This window comes from Rhinichthys klamathensis, unplaced genomic scaffold (assembly GCF_029890125.1).
Source record: "Rhinichthys klamathensis goyatoka isolate OS25496 unplaced genomic scaffold, OSU_Roscu_1.1 h1tg000281l_1, whole genome shotgun sequence".
In the NCBI taxonomy this organism is placed as follows: domain Eukaryota; kingdom Metazoa; phylum Chordata; class Actinopteri; order Cypriniformes; family Leuciscidae; genus Rhinichthys; species Rhinichthys klamathensis.
Genome location: NW_026606800.1, coordinates 501,409 through 523,074, shown reverse-complemented (window position 1 = coordinate 523,074; position 21,666 = coordinate 501,409). Strand labels below are relative to the sequence as shown.

Sequence of the window (21,666 nt, the reverse complement as noted above, 5' to 3'; positions counted from 1 at the left end):
TGTGGACGTACTACATTCGCCATGTTGTCACTGTCACGTGACCTACAGCGTCAGTTGTGTTGCTTCACTGCCATTCATAAATCCTCTCCTGTGGCCTTACTGTACGTTCACACCGCCGCCGACTTGAGCGTCAAAGATGCTCTGGCCGCCCTGTCAAGGACGCTTGTCAAAAAGTACGGGGAAGCTTGTTGACGCTTTGGACGCTTTGAACGCTCTGACGTTGCAGGGAGAATAGAAGTGTCACAACATAAAATGTAATAAACAGAAAAAAAACTAGCAATACATTGAAGAAACCTTTTATAATGACAGCATTTTTATAACCGTTTTGGTCACATTTGGTCGGGGAAAAAAGAATAGTTAGCTATTATTATTATTATTTGCGGTCAAATCGGTGTCACCGTGAGCAAATGAATTGCATTCCCGCTTTAGAATGACCGTTCGGAAATATTTCAAATAAAAGTTGCGCTCATGCGCTCCCTATATAACGTCATGTCATAAATGATAGGAAACCCAGCAACGGCGATTATTAGCTTCTCTTCCATTTTCTCGGAACTAATGTTTTGGTAGGAACGAAAGTTTACATTGTATGTTTCTCCGGAATCAGCCAGCGCGAAGGACGTCTATATTCCGGTTGGTTGCTGGCGTTTTGCCGCTGCTTCCCGCTGAACCGCGTCATAGCTCATTACCATAAAGTTGAGCTTCTTTCAACTTTCTGATTGACGCTCAAAACGCGACGCCGATGGATTTGACGCTCCTTGCAGCTGAGAAAAGCCAGCTTCCATTGAAAATGAATGACTTCCGGCCGCTTTGGAAGCTCAAGTTGGCGGCGGTGTGAACGTACAGTTTTGGGATAATAACATGTACAGTTGATGTGCACTTCATAATCTCGCCGAAAGCAGTGGGTCATCGGAGTACTTTTCGCATACTTTTTTAGCCTACTACGAATTCGGACATATACTATTGGCTCACATACTGTTTTTCGCCTACTATATAGTATGGAAGTAGGCGAGATTGTGTAGCTATTAGTATATTAGTACTAATTAGCTTTTAGTAATCGTGATGCTCTGGAAAAAGTTATTCATCTAATTTACTTAGAGGTTCGCTAGTTCACCTAAAAATGAAAATTCTGTCATCATTTACTCATCCTCAAGTCGTTCCAAAACCGTAAGATATTCGGAACAGAAATGAAGACATTTTAATGAAATCTGAGAGCTTTCTGTCCCTCCATTGACAGCTACGCAACTACCACTTTGTAGCTCCAAAAAGTTCATAAAGAGGTCGTAAAACTAATCCATATGAATTGAGTGATTTAGTCCAAATTTTTTAAAGAGACACGATCACCTTATATGATGAAAAAAAACCATTGAATTTAGGCTTTTGTTCACATATAAACATTCATCAACTCACACAACACTAAACGGAAGCTCAATCATGTTCGCTTGACGTGCGAGAACCAATGAGGTTCATTCTCATGTTACGCATCCCGTCTGATCTTCCGCAAGAGGTTTGTTCTTGCGCGTCAAGCCAGTTCGGTTGAGCTTCTGTTTATGCTCGCTGATCAATGTTTATATGTGTATAAAAGGCTAAAATAAAAAGATCTTCATTTTTGTTACGAAGATGAGCGAAAGTCTTACGGGTTTGGAATGACATGAGGGTGAGTAAATGATGACAGAATTTACATTTTTTGGGTGAACTATCCCTTAGACTGTAAAAAAAAATAAAAAATTATAATGGAGTGTTTTTATGGAAGCTTTTTTCCTCCACAAAATAAAAAAGGCGAGTTTTATATCTCACAATTCTGACTTTTTTTCTCGCAATTGCGAGTTTACATCTAATTCAGAATTGTGAGAGATTTTGTGGAGGAAAAAAGCTTCTATAAAAACACTCCATTATAACAATTTTTTTTTACAGTCTATATGGTTATAACGGACAAACGCTTAGTTGATTATAAAGGGAACGTCCTCGTTTTGTCGCTTCTACACGCGATAAAAGCAAGTGCATATACCCTAATATTCTGGAAGGAAGAGAGCTTCATTTAATTTATTTATAGGCTATAAACTCATAGAGATATAGATATAGCCTAAGTAGCTAACTTTTACACAGAAATGAGAAAGCATTTTCTCATTCATCCGTTATGAATAGAGACAATTATTTTCTCATGTTCGTTCCTTTAAACCTATTTTCAAGCGTCGTTTAGTTTATAGCCTACTAAAACAGCATTTATGATGTCATTGTCACCATATGACACGACAAAAGTAGAGCGATCCGTCATAATGCACGAAGTCGGATTAACAAAACTGCGTAGTAAGAGCGCGCTTCATTGTTTATAACTGGAGCGAACTATTGTTGTCTTTTATACCGCATAGACTTGTGTTTTACTCGCAGCCTGGTTTTTCTTCTCGCTTTATGCCCGTGCCTGGCGGCTTCCGCACGGATCCCCCGCACACACACACACACACACACAGACACTCAAAAACAGATCAAACTAGTGACGAAATAAGTAACGTTAGCCTTTCTCGCTTACCGTTTTATTCGTCGCTGCGTCACAGTCCAGATCGAGAGGCATGATGAAACAAAAACACACTACAGGCCTGATCGATGCATTTGAAATCAACGCAAATGAAATAAAATACATTAAAATGCTGAGAGACTTTTGTGGCGATGAAACTGATCCACCTTCAGACCATCAAATCCTTCTTCTCCCTGCAAAACCAAACAGAACAAACACCGTATTAATTTATGGAGGAAAAATTTATATTTATACACAAATAGTGTATGATTGTATGAAATATTTATCTGGTTATAGGTCTATAAAAGCGGCACATTTTATAACAGCACAAGTGGAGACGCGTGTCTATAATGTTTCCCATATTTTCACATCACGATAGTGAGTAAAAAAGATATCATTTGTGTCCACAGAAGACAAACAGCAGCCAGTTTGTGGTTTAATGTGGAGAGTCAGTAACATGGCGGGTGTTTGAATCTCTGCCAGTCGGACGCGTCGCGTCAAAACGCGCGTGACGCTCTGGGGGAAAAACGTCGGCGGCTCTCTCATTTTATATAACATCTCATTAACTTTCACATAATCTCATTCAAAAACCTCTGATATATCAGGAGAGCAGTTAGATGAGGAGCTTTTACTGATGAAGAGCGAAATGACTTTCCTGTAATCTTCTGAAATTTGGGTTTGTTGAGAAATTTGGAAGAAACTCTGAACACAAAACTGCCATAACAACATGTAAATGTAAAATGGGATTATAAAATTAAACAGGATTCGCTCTTCATCAAAACACACTCTTTTATTTGACTGCTTGAACTTTCCTGATGTTGTGTCGAAGCCTTTCACAACAAGTGTTTTCAACAGACTCATTTTCAGACTGTCTGTCAACACTATTGAGGAAATCTTTAAAATAAATATTATTAAGAACTAACATTAGGCTACTAGATTATATAGTAATGCTTGACAAATCATTAGTTGACAGAATTTAGTCAGTTTATATAAATATCACGAAATGTAAATACATCACTGTAAAAAAAACGCTGGGTTGTTTCAATGTTTGGGTCAAATATGGACAAACCTTGATTTACATTTTTGTATTCAATTTTTGTATTCAACGGTTTGTTTTGTCCATATTTGACATCCAGCATTTTTTAGAGTGATGTAACACAAGCCTAATCATCTTTTTTGATAACTAGGTCTACATTGTGACCTTTGCTAGATTTGATTAATTAATGGCATACAACTTAAGTATTTTTAAACACACAATGAACCATTGGGAAAAGGAAACAGCCTCAACATGATAGATCTATCTGACACACAATAGGGCGTTTCTGATGTTAAACAATGAGTAAGTGGAACAAATTAGTCAGTTTCAAAGGCCTATTAATGTGTACAATCATAAATACACAAATAAACGTTCTTTGCCACAAACTTCAGGTTCAGCACAGCATCAAAAAACATGATAGCCTATTTCATTCTTTGGAGACTAGGCTACACAAACTTGTAGGTTCTTTGGATCAGGGGTTATAAAGCACCAGTATACTCAATTTTAATGAAATTGTTAGGCTATTGAGGAACTTTAAGAGGTTCCTTTTACTGTAAAATCTTTTTGGTTTTGATTTTTGAATTTTAAGAAGATGCATGACTGTGTGATCAAAACTGAGACCTGATTGATTCACAGTCCAGACAGCCAGTGAAACTCATGACACCTGACACAGGCCTTCATGAATAACCACAAAAAACCTCAAGAACGCATATTTTATTGCTGTCAATTAGAGACATGATGAGCTTTAATATACTAATAGGTCAGATTGGTTAGAGCTTTCAATTTATCTTAATATAGGCTTTAGGATTTTTAAAATAGCCTATACAACAACATCAAAAACCATTGAGTAAAACAATATTACTATATATAGGCTAATATTTGCACAAATATAATCCTGAAAGAGGCCTCACATAATTAACATCTCAAGATCAACCAGAACAGCTTTGTCTTCCTTTTTAAACTTCATTTCTCACATAAAAGGAAAAGTCTAAGTTGAGCTAAAGTCAAAGTTATTGATTAATAATGTATTAAATGCTGATGATCATGTATAACGCCGGTCGACAGACTTCTGCTCGCGTCATTCACACATTCATTTCCCTAAAGCGAAATGAACTGAATTAACATGTCAAATGAACTTCAGCGTGCGGATAGAAGAAAAGCTATTTTTAAGCAGCAGCTGCTGGATTTTAAAACGCACATCTGCGCAGATTTGAATTCATCATCTTCACCACCACCACCTTCTTCATCGTCATCATCATCATCATCCTCATATGTCGGACAGAAGCTCGGTGTGTGTATGTGTGTGTGTGTACATGTGTGATTTACCCGTTTCGCCATGCATGCCCCGGGCCTGAACCCCCCGGTGGTCGCGAACTGCCCGTCTTCCCTCCGCGTCTCTCCCCGTCCTGACCCTCCCCGGCACCGGCCTTCTCCTCTCCGGTCTCCGGCGTCTCGGGCTCTCAGACGCCGCAGAGGCCCGTCAGCGGGAAAGAGTTCGCTGGGTCCTAGAGACCGTTTTGTTGGGTCGCAGTGACGTCACAGTCCTCACACACACTAATGAGATCGATAAAATGCGAGATTTAAAGCATTATAAATTTGTTTAATCATCTGACATAGCTTGGTTACTCATGTCTGTCATATGTTTTTGTTTTTCTTACACGTTGGTTACTACGGCCTGGTTTCCCAGTAGGTAATATATATTTGGCTCATAAGGCTGTGAGGGGAACACCGCATAGGGTCAGTCAAGGTCCCTTATGCTGGTGATTACAGGGAATATCCCAATCCAAATATTATATTCCTGCAATACCGGAGGCTGAAGTTTCAGGACCGCAGCTCATACAATGAAACAAATTAGGTTAACTATTTCAAGAGGGTCACCAACGGTATGTTTAGGGTTATGGGTTGGTTAAAACAATGTATCACTTAAAAATACATAATTGTAAGTGCTATAAAACAGCAAGTGCTATAAAATGCTATAAACTGCCAATAAATTAATTTTTAACAAATAATAATATAAATACAGAATTGTAAGTGCTATGAAATAGTAATAAAATGGTATGAACTGCCAAATACATAAAAAAAACCCTGGAAATGCAGGAAATCCTGGTGTCCTGGAAATGCAGTCCTGAAACTTCATTTTTATAAAAATATATCTTTGTAAAAAAAGTAAAGTAAGGGATAACTTGGAAAATTACAGTTACTTCTGATGTAATTGCATGGAATACTGTATAGACAATACAAAAATTCTGTATAAAACAATAGTGGATTTAACATCAAATTTTAATGTTATAATGTATGTTTTTAATGTAACCTTCTCTCTCTCTCTCGGTCAGTTCAAGAATAATTTACACAATTGTACAGTATATAGTTTAATTGAAAGAATCAAAAGTGCAGTTTCATGTCTATCTTTTTATTGTTCAACTGGTCGAGGTTGTTATGGGACTTAGAATGCAATTAGTAATGAGTAATCCAACACTTTTTAGAGAGAACAATTAGTACAGTACTCTAATTAATTACACAGTTGAAGATGTACTAATTAGTAGCTTATAATTAATTAGTTTTTAGAGTAACTTAGCCAACACTGTGTGTGTAATAAGTATATATATATATAAAACAGTGATACATTACCATTCAAAAGGCTGCGCGTTTGTATGTATGTATGTGTATATATATATATATAAGTTTTTGTTTTATGGGACGTGTCATAATGTAACTGTAATACAGCATAAGAGACAGCCACAGACAGTGAGACTGGTGAGGGATCGTGTCCTTGAGTGAATCCATGCATCGTCTAACTCTGTTACACACACATATTTCCCTCAGAGTACGTCTGTTCAAGCTGCTCTCATTAAAATTCACCCCACGTCACGCCTGCTCACGCTGGCAGTGCACAGAGACCGTCCGACTGTCTCTCTCTCTGTCTGTCACACAGGTACTCAGAGAGAGGAGTTTGCAGCTCTCATCTCCAAACACACTTATAGGACTAAAAGTGCAGAGAAAATCATACAAACAGTGAAGCAAGTGGAGCCTGGCATTCTGTGCAACTAATACTATACACACAAAAATATATACAGTCCCATCACCAGCAAAGTACATGTTTTAGTGCACAGAAGTGTAAATGCGGCCGCAATCGCTGAGAGCATCATATTACCCAGAAAGCTTTGGGCCTGTATGGGACCTGAAGGAAAACCAAGCATACACAATTAAAGAAACAAATAGAAAGTTAAAGAGAGAAAAACTTCAGATAGAAAGAAACAATACTCCAGTCAAAACTTATTTTTAATAATATTTAATTTGAAAACAACAAATCATCACTTGAAATCACATGTGTGAATCTCGGCTTCATTCCAGAGTTATTTCTGTAAAATTAGCTTTTTTTTAAAAATATATAGGAAAGAGTTGTTCGGTTGAAATAGCGAAACACTACGGCTACCGGCACCGTAATGATAATCTCGGCCAAACCAGACAGTTTTCACAGAAGAGCTCTTGACCCGAAGGGCACAGGAAGTGATGTCATGAAGCCCCGTGTACTGCAGGTAGAATCACATGACGAAGAGGACTATCAACGTCCATGAATGAATTTGGCGCGAAAAACAACAGCAAATTTTTTATAAGAGTAAATAAGATGGAAAACTTCAAAAACACTAAATCAACATGTCATTTTTGGCAGGTATTCAAGAATAAAACGAAATGAAGGCATCAATATGATTCACATTCCAGCTTTGCACAAACACACACGACTATTAGAGGCAAACATCCCACACAAATACACACACACACCTCCAGAAAAACACACAGCAGGTCAGTCGTGTGTGTGCATATGTTTGTAGGTAAAGAAATGTTTGTTTGTTCACAGGAAATATTGGCCAAAAACAGTGCCTCTGGAAAAAACGATAAAAATAATGGGTAAAACTCTCCAGTACAAGGAGCACAGAAAGTAATCTGCCTCTTTATCAAAGTACCTGTTTAAAAATCTATAAAACTAAATCATTCTGATCTTAAATATACATAAACGCTGAATCGGAAATCTGAAATCGATTATTTGACATTACCAAAATATTCCCTCAAATGTACATTGAAAGGCTTCTGAAATGCTGTTTGTCTAATGAAAATAAATAAAAAAAGTGAATCAAAAATAAATTACAGTACAGCTCGACCCTTTAATTTAGTTCCTTTAGAAGGTCGTTTTTACGACATCTGCAGCAACTGCGTTCTCGAAATCAACATGGCCACGCCCACATCCCACAAACCACGCCCACATACCTCAGCCAGCCAATCATCAACTCATCATGCTTGTCCTTTAATCATGAATCACATTCTATTGCGTTCCGTTCCATTCCGTTTCCAACTCGGTCCATTCTGTCCCGTTCTCGATAGTCTTTGGGTGCATCAGTTTCTCAAAAGCTTTCAAACTCACAAACTAACAAAATCAGCTACAAAATTCAAATGAGAATAACTAGTCAAACTAGCAGGTCTGCAACATAAACCCCTTAAATCTGCATCACAAAAACAAAAAAGAAGAGTAAAAAACATTGAAAACCAACAAAACATGTTCCTTCTCAAGCAATCCACAGGAAGCCACATCCCAGCCAAATCCCTGAACTCTCTCTGATTGGCTGAGCATGGGTTCAGAGGTCATTGTCTTTGTGGTGATGTCAGCAGAAAGTGTTTGCATGGTGACGCCACACCTGAAAAAAGATCAAATCAAATATTCAAAGTGAACAAAGCAGCCCACCTATAGATGTCCTATACTGTGTGATACTCACGTGACACTGCTTGCTTCATATTTGGCTTAACCTGAGGGAAAAAACACATTTTAAAATCAAAGACTTATAATACTGTAAAGCTTAACATATAATATAACAGTCTGAAAAATCTATTTGAATGGATTTCTTTACTGATTTGTATAAAGTATAAATCCGATTTTTCAGAGTTTCCAGCAGTTTTGATCATGTGGATCATTTGGAGGACTTAGAAATGTGCATATCAAATATGATGCAGTGGGCTTTATAGGGTTAATAAAGAAATATCCAGTGCGAGTGTTTTGCTAACATATGAGCTGTAATATTCAGATGCACTGGTTATTTCACAGAGAGGCGGTCTGGAGGTCTCTAGTGATCCATTAATTCTCTTATCTGGAATTAGTAAAGCGGCTTCAGCTCAGAACAGTAACTAATTGAGAAGATAATCTATCAGCGTGTTCCCTCAACCCCTGTTTAACCTACATAGTGTTTTTAATTAAACAGACCCACTACACGTTTTACAAAGTCTAGAACAATTGTGCAATTAAAACAGCTGGCTTTTGTGTCCCTCATTATTGTATGAATAAATAATGTCTTTGAAAATAAATAGCTGATGCGAGCCTCATCAACAAAACACAACACCTTGACAAAAGTAGTTGCTTTTGATTTTATCTTAATCTTTACTTTTCTCTTTATGTATTCATGTTAACTGTACTTACGGTGCAAATTATATGCATACCACTACCGTTCAAAAGTTTGGGGTGGGTAAGATTAGTTTTAAAAAAAAAAAGAAATTAATACTTTTATTTTGAAATTGAATAAAAAGTGACAGTAAAGACACATTGATTTCATTAAAAGTGACAGTAAAGACATTTATAATGTTACAAAAGATTTTGATTTCAAATAAATTTTCTATTTTCTATTCATCAAAGAATCCTGAAACTTTTTTTATCACGGTTTCAACAAAAATATTAAGCGGCACAACTAAACTGTTTTCAACATTGATAAAAAAAATATTAGAACGATTTCTGAAGGATCATGTGACACATTTCTTAAATAGTCAACATTGCAACTATGTTTTGGCATAGTAAACAATTGATTATTGATTATATCAAGGTTAAATTCTCTTTCTAATACCCACCTTGATGGTACAGCTAAATAACTTTTGAGAGCATTATATCCCAGCATATATTATCATTTATTAATTTAGCTTGGGACGTTCCAATTCAAGTTAACTATTTTGTGGTCTAGAGACACAAGATATTGTAAGTGCGTGCGTGTGTGTGTGTGTGTGTGTGTGTGTGTGCGTGCGTGTGTGTGTGCTAGTGTGTGTGTGTGTGTGTGTATATATGATCAAAAATCATTGGGACATTTTACCAGAGGCATGTTTTAAGTGCACTACAGCAATTTTGAGCAAACCATTGCTTAAAGCCTAATTTAACGGATGGTGTCTGAAACTAGCAAAGAAAGGCCATCAGAAGCAGACCAATAAAACAAGAGCAGTGGAGCTGGATGGAGAGATGAATGAATACTATGAAGAAAGAGAAAGAACGAGCACTATAATGAAGGTGTTTCCCAGTACGGGTTCTGCTCATAAAGATTCAGTGTATAGGACCCCTCTGACCCTACAGGAAATTAGTTAAAAAAAAACATCCAGCACCCCCCCCAACACACTCATAAACAGCCTCCTCATTAATACTAACGAGTAGTTAAGCACTAACGAGCCCCCTCAGACAGCACAGACACACGCCAGACACACACAAACCCCGTCCTGTAAAACATTATGGGCTTTTGTTTCGTGCAAGGAGGATAAATCTCATGAAATCATTGATGTTCATGTAGCAAGAGCAACTGAAAGGGCCACGGATGTCAGGATTCAGTAGCACAGATGCATTCTGGGTAATGTAGTTCTGATATGGAGGGAAATACCTCTGTCTTTGCCATTCTGCAGTCTCTCCTCCTCCTCTCCTCCATCCTCTACTAAGGACAACAGAAGATAATAAATATATATATACAGTAAATATTTACACACATCTATCTGTCTGACTGGATAGATAGATTAATAAATAATGAATATAATGAAAACTTTAAAAAGTAAAACGTAAATGAAATTTAGAAATCTCCCCTTGGCAACATACTGAAATAAAATAAGCTTAAATTGAAGTACGATTTTAAACGAATTCAATTATGTTAAAATAATGACAAAAGCACCTAAATATTACTAAAACATAAATAAAAAATAAAATCTACTTATTCAAACATTCCCATTATACTACAATGTCCAAAAGAAACAAGCTTTCTTTTAATTACTTTCCAGTGGTTTTTGCTAGATAATTATTTACAATCAAATTGAAAAGGACTGTGTGTCTATTACCAGGTAACATGACATTTTCACACTATTTCTTTGTCATAGCTGTGAGAACACAAACTACCCACAATACAACACAACTAGTGGTTAACGGATCGTAGGACCAGTCCCAACGGTTCGGCAAGCATGTGATTCGTGGATTAATTGCAAAGTTTAACCATCATAGACTGAAAGTTTATAATTTGCACATGTTTTGTCTTGCAAATTTAAACGTTCGATTTAAACCTTTAAACCATTCCAGCACAAGAGGAGGCAAAAGAGAACTCAATTCGGTACTCGCACATTTCAGATAGCAGGGAACTGATGATACCAAATTTATCTCCTTCCAAATTTTGTGATCCGTTGAACCACTAAACACGACAGATGAGAATTATCTGCATGCACGCTCTCGAACCTGAGTTGAGCTCTTTGACCAGTGAAGACATGGTGTTTGTGATGGAGTCTGCCGCCACCAAGAGATCATTTCGTAGGTTTCTGCGAGGTCCTGTAGAAATAAAAAATGATGAAAAAAGTTCTGATTTGATGTCAATGCAGAGTTTAGGTTAAAAAACGTCCTAAAAGCATTGAATTATTACACCATGCAACAGGTAAAAATCGATATATTTTCAAGTAATTTGCCCATCGACAACACAACAATAACAACCAATCAGAACATATTTTGGACTAATGAGATGTCAAAGCGGGCGGGTCTACCCAGTTCAGTCCAAATCTGATTCACTAACTAAATTTCTGTCGCTCATAAGAAATGTAAAAAAACCCAGAATAGTCTGTGTTAATAGTGGTAAATTAATAATTTACCCTGAGCAAATGCTTCCTGAACGTCTCCACCCACTCCAGCTAAAGAGTCCTGGGGCCCGTGGGTGGGGGTGTGGCCTGTGGGGGCGGAGCCTGATGAAGGCGAGCGAATGGGCATTGGGATAGAACGAGGGGAGGCGTGGCTTGGGGAGGAACCAGAAGCTTGAGCCTGAGAAAGAAATGAATTCTACTTATTGAACATGATACACCTGCTAAATGTTTCTGTTCGTGCTAAAAACTACCGATTGAACTCACTCCATGTAAAAGTCTATACAAGTAAAGTCTATACAGTTTGTGAGAACTTACAGCAGACAGTGGGAGTTAAACAAGGGAGGAAAAGAAAGAGAGAAAAAAATCTAAATGAAAATAAATGAAAACAAATGGAAAAGAACTTTCACATGAACAAGCAAGAGACACTGAACAATTTCTCTCACATGTACAGTACATCACACACACAAAAGGGCAGTGGAGGTTGATATCCCCATATTTAATGTCTTAATATACTGATGGAAATCACATTAGTTAATCACATTAATCACATAATTTACTCGTTCCAAACCTGTATGAGTTTCTTTCTTCTGTTGAACACAAAAGAAGATATTTTGAAGAATGTTGGTAACCAAACAGTTGATTTAATAGTATTTTCCATATTTCCCAATAGTAACTTCCATAGTATTTATTTTTTTCCTACTATGGAAGTCAATGGCTGCCATCAACTGTTTGATTACCAACATTCTTCAAAATATCTTCTTTTGTGTCCAACAGAAGAAAGAAACTCATACAGGTTTGGAACAACATGAGGATGAGTAAATGGATTTAATTTTAATAATTTTTTTATGTGCTTTTGTCATTTTTATTAGTTATATTTTTAGTATTATTATGTATTTTTATTAGTTTCTATTTTTAATACTTCTACTTTGTTTTTATTTCAGTTTAAGAGTTAATATTTTTGTAACTAACTGAAATGTTTAAGTTTTTTTAAGTTTTAGTTTTTAATCTAATATTTATATTTTATTTCAGCTTTATTTCAATGAACTAACACAATATTTAATAGTTTTAGTTTACGTTTTAGTTAACAATGGTGAGCATAAGCAGTTTTTCACTACTTTGATTGAAGAGGATGCTGCCATGGATTCTTTACCATGTAATGCACTTAAATTAAATGCAAAATATATTCTACACTTGGTAGAATACTTCCTGGCAACAATGCAAAAAAACTGGTAATAATCAAAAGGTTGGAAAACTGTTTTAATGAGTGATGAGTTTATACTATAGGTGTCCTCTTTTAGTTTTTAGTTTCTTATAAAATTCCTTTTAAAAACAACAAAGCTAGTTCCTTAAAATGACATCATCCACGCTGTAACACTGAAACATGCATTTTCTGTAAGGCTGCTTTGTATTGTGAATGTATACAAATAAACGTGAATTGAACTGAATAGTTTTTGGTGGGAAAACAACAGCACAGCATCAGTAAGTCTAGAGCTTTTCAGTGGTGATGTCCATTTGTAGACCAGCCCAGAATTTGTAGGTCAAATAAGGTCTGTGATTAATATATTACTTAAAGAGACCTTCCTTTATTCAACATGAACTACACCCGGTCAGACCTCAAAAGGTGAATTTTGAAGCTGCTATGTTTTTTAAAAGCCTAAGCTTCTAACATGCTGCCGGATAAAAAAAAGTGATAGTCTGATTTGTGAGGTGTGTGTTAACTCACATTTTGACATTGTGCTTATTTAGCAACTTACATTTTAAAAGCAGTATGTGATTAATGTTGTCGTTAACCTTATTTCACTCATAAATCAAAAACTGCTATTCATAAAAAAAAAAAAAAAAAAAACAGGAATTTCTCTAAAATGCTAATTCTCTTCCATGTTTTCGTACTCAAAACTAAACAGCTCTTTTTATCTACATATTTATTTGTGTCTTCTTGCACTGTGATGTTTTTGTTTTTGAAATCACATAGTAAATTCTCTCATGCATAGTAAAACACACACTCACAGCTTGTCTCTGCTCCTCATCCTGCGAGAACAGAACAGAGACGGAGGAAAAGAACAGAGGGAGTGAAAAACAGAAGAGAGAAAAAGATGACGAAAACAACTATCAACTCTAATCTGTAAAGAGAAGAAATGAAAAAGTGGGAAACTAGATCAAGTGTGTGAGAAAAGAAAGCAGCTCAGATGCTGAACGCTAAAGAGAGTGATGCCCTCCAGTGGCGGAAGTATTACAGTTCACTCCAAAATCAAGTTTTTTCCCATGTGTTCTCTTGGCCTGTGTGTGGCGGTACCTTCAGTAGTTTCATGAGTCCTTCTAGCTGCACCATGAGCTCTCTCCTGCTCTCCTGTAGAGATGACATCCTCTGCTCCAGCTCATCCTTCCTCTGCCTAACACACACACAAACACACTGACAGACCTTAGACCTTCTTGCCATCAAGTGCCATTTTTAGGTTTCCTAGTTAATCACTGTGCCATTGTACACTACACTTGTAGTTCGGTTCTCTTGGTTCTTTTGGTTCGGACCAAAAAAGAAAATGATACGTTTAGTCCTGGTTCTTTTAGGGTGTGTTCACACTTGGCATGTTTGTTTAGATTAAAACGAACCCTGGTGTGATTGCTCTGTTAGTGCGCTTCATTTGAATAAGTGTGAACGCTGCCATCTGAACACTGGTGCATCAAACAAGCGGACCGAGACGCTGAAAAGATGGGACTCGATCCGCTTCCAAACGAACTCTGGTGCGGTTCGACTGAAATATGAACACAACACGGACCAAAGACATGTAAACGAACCAAAAACTGGACATAATGTCACAAGATGCGACCCTAAAAAGGACAGATTGCTCAAGCATGCCTGTTTTTACTCGTCATAGTCGCGATGTTGTCCATCACAGTTCAGTACAGACAACCGCGTCTCCTCGCAGCAGATCTTGGTTTGTGTGTGTGACGGAGGGATTCCTGACGCTGTTTTGACTCCTTTACACATTTTATAAGCTCTCCACGAGTTCTCAGCAGGTCAAAATACCATCATATATAGAGAGAACGAGCGCATTTATCCCAGAACACCGCATTGTTTTGGATGTTTGGTAAGTTCTGTCGCGATATATACGCCATAAAAGCCGACCAATTAGGTTGTGAACATATCCTTATGCCTTGGTTCTGTATCTTTAGGTTCCGTGTTAAAATGCCAATGTGAACGCGAAGCGGACCAGGACTCTTTTTATTTTTTGGTCTGGACCAAACAAACCAAGAGAACCAAACTACAAGTGTGAAAACACCCATAGTCCTAGTTCTCCAAGCGTTCACAGTCACTGAACCAAAACAAAAAATAGCATTTATGATGTACATTTTGTGACAGAACTTACTGAACATCCAAAACAATGATGTGTGCTGGGCAGTGAACGTGATTTCACCAAGTATAACATGTTCTTGGACCAACATCCTTGTTGATCCTTGAACAACATTCCAATCAAAAAATCTTTTATTATTATTAATTAATTAATTATTTATTTATTTAAAAGGGACAGTGCATATTAATGAACATCTTTTCAGCAATGTAAATATGCCAGAATTAGCCCAAAGGCTATTTAGATTAGAGAGTATCAGATTAGAGGGATAGGTTTAAAGTTATCATCAAGTTTAGACTTTAAAAAAAAGGGTTAGGTGCTTCTACACCATCTTTTCCCTCTGATTTTATGGATAAGTTATGGCTAGTAGGTTTAGGTTTAGGGACAGGAATCTTGTTCCTGGATCAACAAAGGATGCGTCGTGGTGTTTCATTAATAATATTATTATTAGTGTTTTTGTTGTTGTTATTAATAATTGATTTTTCCACTGTCTTTTCCTCTTCCACCTGTATCGTCTCCTCCTGTCTCCTCTTCTAATAGGCCTACCCTTTTCGCCACCTTCTCTGGGCTAGAATCCTCTAACCTGGCCTATTTAGGGGGCTTTCCTCTCAAGGCGAATGAGAGGATTGCTTTTTACCTGACATCTTTGAAAGACAGATGCAATGATTAAATGCATCCATGGCCAGGATATAATTATGAAATATGACATGATTTTAAAAGTGACCTAACATCGACTATGCAATATACTTTAATTTATTTAGTGCTAATAAAATTATTAAGCCTATTTGGAGAGAGAGATGTTTATAATGTGACAATATGTCAGTCATTCTGTGATAACGAAAATATGACTAGGCCTAGACTACTTGTTCTGAGCAGGTGTTGTCAGTGAACAGGCTGTAAAACTGTTGGCTAAGTTAAAGACACTCATGAAAAACTGATGCTAATTATCTGGGAAATATTCTCTAACAGCAGTCAAGTTGTTATTGTTTGTGTCAAACAAGTTGTGAATTTGTTGTAACATTAAAACAGGAGATCATGACTTACTCTGTGTTTAAAGTGATGCTCGAAGCTCCAGTGGTTTCCTCTGTGGGTGAACGAAACTTTCGGGAGATGTTGTAGCAGAATCTTGTGAACAATTCCAGGATATGCTTTTTTTTCATTGGCTGTTGCGTTAAATCTTACCCAGATACAATAGTGCTATTTTCTGATTGGCTATTGTGTAGCCCCTTTCTTTTTTTTGATTGGCTGATAAGTGGCAGGCTCGACTAAGAACTCGAGATGTGCTTGATTCCTGCCGGGTCTATAATGAGAGCGGCGCGGCCAGAGAAATGTTTGGCGCTGCGGCATATTACATATATTATAAATAGTTTTTCCGCGTGAGAAATACAATGTATGGCGGGAGTGCGTGACAAAAGACCGAAATGAGTGTGTCACGCTCAATGCATGACACTTGAGAGCCCTGCATACATATGATGTTATTTGCCAAGTTGAGAACTCATGAAGAGCTTATAAAATTTGTAAACGAATCAAAACAGCAGCAGGAATTCCTGTTGCACACAAACGAAGATCTGCTACAAGGAGAGGCGTTTCTGAGGCCTCTACTGAACTATAATGGGCAACATCATGACTATGATGAGAGAAACCAGAGAGAAATTTAAACTCTGATTTAAATTACACCAATCTAGCTTTTTATGTAACTCAGAACTCTTAAAGAAAAAAATGAGATGACTAACTTTTAAGACTAGTCTAAGCAGTTTATGCAACCGGCCACTCTGTCCTTTTTGGGTCACATCTTGTGACATCATGTCCTGTTTTTGGTTCGTTTAGGTGACGGTCCACGTTGCATTCATATTTCAGTCAAACCGCACCAGAATTTGTTTGGAAGCGGTCACCCTTAAAAAATAAACCAGGTTTCGGATGGCAGCGTTCACACTTATTGAAATAAACCGCACTAACAGAGCAATCGGATCCGAGTCAGTTTTTAATCGAACCAAACCTGACAAGTGTGAACACACCCTTAATAAAAAGCTTTGGTTTTGATCACGTGTCACCGGCGATTACCCCTATTGTTCATTGTTAGTGTGTTAACCAATGTATTTATCTAATGTTAACAAATGAAACCTTACGTGTTACCATACATTTATATATTTATAAATGTTTATTTTGGTTCTGTAAGCTGTTGTGATCATTACAGACAAAATAATCTTCTTTTTTTTTAAACAGTCTATGCAAAATTGCAAGATATTTTTTACTGTCACCTTAGCTGTCTGAGTTCGGCCAGAAGTGTCGGGTTCTGTTGGACTCTCTCTGGAGTCGGCTGACATGCCTGTTCATGCTCCGTTCGCAAACGCTGGATCTCCTGCAAAATCTCCCTGAAATCACACACACACACACACAGTATTATCATTTACACACTCACTCAGATTGAAATCCAAAACCACTGGATTGAACTCGATATAAAAACATCTCCATATGAAGTTGTGTGCACCTGTTCTTGTTCTCCAGTTGCATGATGAGTTCTCTCTGCTGTTTGTTGGTGTCATAGCTGAAGTCTGAAGGTCTCTGTGATTCACAAGAGCAGCAGGAATAAAGACATATGACTGTTTTATTGTGTGGACCTGCTTAGCTATAGTTTGGAGACAAAACTGTCCCCAAAAGTGAGCTAAATCAGACTAAACCTTTATTTGGGTGTATACTTAAGGTAAAAAGGCTTCGTTTTTTTAAGGCAAGAAAGCATCTTGTATGTCAAGAGTCAAGACAATTATTTTATAGCGTTTTATATACTATATAAATAGTTTCAAAGCAGATTTACAATAATGAACAGGAAAGTAACAATAACTGTGAAAACATTATGAAACAAGTTTAATTCAGCTATAAGCAGCACTAATGAAGAAAAAAGTTTATTTTTTCAGATCAATGCTGATTCAGTTCAGTACAACAACAGTGTTGATGTTGCAAACTACTTCAGTTTTGAAAGAAAAAAAATTATTCAGGTATAAAGCAGAATATTGTCATTATTCAGCTCAATTCAGTTCATCCGACAGGGTCAGTGCAATTAAATCAGTAATATTGCTGGGCATTAAGTATGTCTGTAGTGAGCATAATTTGAAAAGAGTGTGTAACTCACTGCTGTGTGTCCAGGGTCCGTTGATAGACGAGATGCATAACGTGCAATGAGTTTGTGCTCTTCATCCGTTCGGCTAGGACTGTCTAATGCACTACACACACAAAGAAAATATTAGACCTTAAATAACCTCAGCTGATACATACACACACACACACACACACACTCACCGTGGGCTGCTCTGGAGTTTGTTCACATATGCTGCGATCAGTGCATGTTCCTCGTTCATTCGCTGAGCTGCAGCTAGAGTCGGCAGTCTACACACACACACACGTTTGTTTCACTATAGTGAGGACATCGCATAGACTTCCATTGATTTTATATCAGGTTAATTATATTTTCTATGCCTAACCCTAAACAAAACCCTCACAAAAACATGTGCAAAACACTAGATTTAAATAAAAACATATTTTGGCCGATTTATAAGCCTTTTTAACTAGTGAGGACCAGTGAAATGTCATCACTAGTCAGTTGTCATAATATATTTCACTATATACATAAGTGAGGACATTTGGCCCTAACAAGTACCGGTATAGCCAAACCTGTACACACACACTCATACACACACACTCATATACACACACACACTCATACATGGTAAAAAATATTTATGGTCAGTACATTTTATCAAGTCACTGGCAATTAGCAGTTTTAGACCCGTGTAAAGGCAGATATAATACTTACGGCCAAAAGCAACTGATAATCGATAAAGTCGACCATTATTTTCATGCTGCCAATAACCAACAGATGGCCAATATTGTATATCTAAATTAGATTTACTTTGTTAAAAAAAGAACATTTAAAAGTCACCAAAAACTGAAATAGTGATTACAAGCATCACAACATAATGTATAGTATAAAAGATGGATAAATATTCCTTTTAAAATATGAGTCTAGTAGAAATTATAAAGTTGAATGATAAAAACAGTTCAAAACAGTTCTTTAACTGTCTCTTTCCAGTTTCATCTGAAAGTTCAAAGGAGAAGAGCAGGTGTGCTTACCTTTTACTGGGGGTGTGGCCTGTAGAAGAGGGCAGGGCTGGTTCATTCATGTTTCCCATTGGACGGGGAGGACTTGAGAGAGAAAAAATATATATATATGGGTATATATAAATAATTAAATAATAGATCATATTTGGATATGAATTTGATTTAGATATTAAATATAATATTTCCTATTTTATAATAATATTAGATTATATCTAAATTGCAGCTTTCAGTTTTACATTCATTGAGAGACAAAGCATATTTGTTATTTTAAAACTAATTTATCACACTGTAGTGGGCTACAAAACATCTAAAAGGTGACAAAAAATGCAATTTGAGAGAAACATGAATGAAAACACCTACAGTTAATTTACATTATACATTTTAACCTAAAATCTGATTGATGTTGACAAAGGTTCATGGACAGGATATTTGTCAACTTGAAAATAATACACACTTTTTCTCTCTCACACACACTCAAACGCATGCATTCAGAATAAATCAAACATTACACTGTTCATCTGACCCAAAGACACACACATACACTGGTTAGTCATGCAAAAATAAGAGCCTGAAACAACACAGACAGACCAGAGAGAGAAACAGAGCGAGATCCTGAGGAAAAACAGGTGGACTGAGAAAAAGACAAGAGACACCTGAATGAAGACAGAATTATAACTGACCTCACGCCTGTAAGCAGGTAATAAAAGTAAACTCCTTCTCTGTCTCGCTCTATGCTCTGTCGAGTGATCGTGTCTGACCCTCATCGGTGTGTCCACAGAGACAATGTGATCATGTGATGTCAGGAACCAATAGAAACATTCCCAACACCTCCAAAATGGCCCCAGACAGAGGATTGTGTGTGTGTGTGGGTGTGTGTGATTGTCTTACACTATATTGGACAAGTCAAGGGGTTTCTCGGGGTATTCTGGGTAGACGGGGTGGGACGGCTCTCTACTCGGCACACAGCCCAAAGATTTACTGATGGCACGGCCCAACTTCTTAGCTGGAGATTTCTGGAACAAACACACACAAATAATAATAAGAGACCAAAACTGAAACTCTCCAAAAGATGTAAAGAGTTTCCACTTGTATCAATTCACTGTGTATTCTTGACTGTTTTTGATGAAATAACAGAATGCATTTGCATATTAAAAACTGTGCATTTAATATAGAATTTAATTATGTAACAGATGTAACTCACATATACACTACCGTTCAAAAGTTTAGGGTTAGATTTAAAAACAAAAAAACAAAAAAAACAAAACCTTTTATTCAGCAATGATACATTAAACCGATCAAACAGTAAAGACATAATATGTTAGAAAATATTTTGATTTCAAATAAATTATGTTCTTTTGAACTTTCTATTAATCAAAGAATCCTGAAAAAAATTAAAAAATCAGTTTCCACAAAAATATTTATGCTGAAAATTCAGGTTTGACATCACAGGAATAAATTATATTTTAAAATATATTAAAATAGAAAACTGTTATTTTAAACAGTAATAATATTTCACAATATTACAGTTTTTACTGTATTTTTTTTATCAAATAAATCCAGCCTTGGTGAGCAAAAGAGACTTTGTTTAAAAATCATACCGTCCCCAAACTTTTCAATGGTAGTGTAGAAAAATGTATATTTGCTATAGAAATGTATCACTTTTAAGATTTCATTCTTTTTCCAGAGGGGAAAAAGAACTTCCGGACAGGGGAAGTTCCACTCAAAAAGACTGAAACAAATATTTCAAATCATAAGGTTGTGCTACAAATAATCCTTATCCGTCAGTTTGACTGAATGAGCTGTAAAATTCCCTTCATGTTCTATTCTCAGACACCAGGAGAATAACGTAACGCTTGGTATTTTAATGTGACGTGGTATGATCGCTCCTTTCAGTCGCTGCATTCTTTTCATCCTGATTATTTTCTTTTTTCCTTTGTATTCTGCAGTAACAGTATGAAAAAAGAAAACATATATTGCGCATTTGTGGATTTAATTCACTGTATAACCCATGAATAATTCACTGGAATGCACTAAGAATCTCTTGTTTATCTCCCCAAATCCTCACATCTCTATCCAGGTTTGTTTTCACACGAATGCTTTAAAATGTAACTGTCTCTCCTTTTCACTTCTAATCCCTATTATCAGTGTTTACTTTATAAAGCAGGTAAATACAATATTTATTGGCAGTCAAAATGAGGGAAATCACTTTGAAATATTACCACTCAATGTTCCAGCTAATTAACATTTTTGATTAAGACAATGAATGTATGTTATATACAGGGTTCCCACACCTTGGTTAACTTCAAATTCACGGACCTTTCAAGAACTTTCCAGGTCTAATACCCTCAAATTCAAGGACTTAATGTGTGGACACGTTTGTTGTTGTTGAGGTACCATCGTAGTAGTTTTGTGCGCTTGAACGGCATGGCAACATACAACACAAAGCACCTCACGCGGGAAACACTTAACATAACGCGTAAATGAGCGGAACTAACGTAACTCAAGCAAGCTAGTATGCATAGGCCACAAAGTGCTGGCGAAATAACACATTAGCGGACAGGAGGGGAAAATATGGAATTTTTTCCAGAAAACTTCTTGCACAAAATAAATTCAAGCACTTTTCAAAAACGTTCAAGGGCCTTGAATTTTTTTTTTTCTGATTCACAAACTTTCAAGGATTTCAAGGACCCGTGGGAACACCCTGTCAGTGATATTTAACAATATTGCTGCGGAAATATATCATGCTCTAGGGGTCATTTATGATC

General features: G+C 36.7%; 2 protein-coding genes across 5 annotated transcripts in view; both read right to left on the bottom strand.

Moving 5' to 3' along the window:
- dnmt3aa (DNA (cytosine-5-)-methyltransferase 3 alpha a) overlaps nt 1–5,034 on the bottom strand; it is a 55,559-nt gene extending 50,525 nt beyond the window's left edge. For 2 of the 3 annotated variants that reach the window (XM_056269354.1, XM_056269356.1), the window contains exons 1-2: nt 4,872–5,032; nt 2,525–2,703 (exon numbers count right to left, since the gene is read on the bottom strand). In XM_056269354.1, coding sequence (XP_056125329.1) covers nt 2,525–2,635 — 111 coding nt within the window. In that variant the 5' untranslated portion in view covers nt 2,636–2,703; nt 4,872–5,032. Of the gene's footprint in view, nt 1–2,524; nt 2,704–4,871 lie in introns of all 3 variants that reach the window. The other variant, XM_056269355.1, reaches the window with a different exon arrangement.
- A 1,784-nt stretch (nt 5,035–6,818) lies between these two features.
- dtnba (dystrobrevin, beta a) overlaps nt 6,819–21,666 on the bottom strand; it is a 38,593-nt gene continuing 23,745 nt past the window's right edge. Inside the window, exons 10-22 of one of the 2 annotated variants that reach the window (XM_056269359.1) lie at nt 19,790–19,914; nt 18,914–18,985; nt 18,083–18,169; nt 17,916–18,006; nt 17,277–17,350; nt 17,047–17,160; nt 13,735–13,831; nt 13,449–13,469; nt 11,454–11,619; nt 11,050–11,139; nt 10,217–10,267; nt 8,312–8,342; nt 6,819–8,233 (exon numbers count right to left, since the gene is read on the bottom strand). In XM_056269359.1, coding sequence (XP_056125334.1) covers nt 8,338–8,342; nt 10,217–10,267; nt 11,050–11,139; nt 11,454–11,619; nt 13,449–13,469; nt 13,735–13,831; nt 17,047–17,160; nt 17,277–17,350; nt 17,916–18,006; nt 18,083–18,169; nt 18,914–18,985; nt 19,790–19,914 — 993 coding nt within the window. In that variant the 3' untranslated portion in view covers nt 6,819–8,233; nt 8,312–8,337. The remainder of the gene's footprint in view (nt 8,234–8,311; nt 8,343–10,216; nt 10,268–11,049; nt 11,140–11,453; nt 11,620–13,448; nt 13,470–13,734; nt 13,832–17,046; nt 17,161–17,276; nt 17,351–17,915; nt 18,007–18,082; nt 18,170–18,913; nt 18,986–19,789; nt 19,915–21,666) is intronic. The other variant, XM_056269360.1, reaches the window with a different exon arrangement.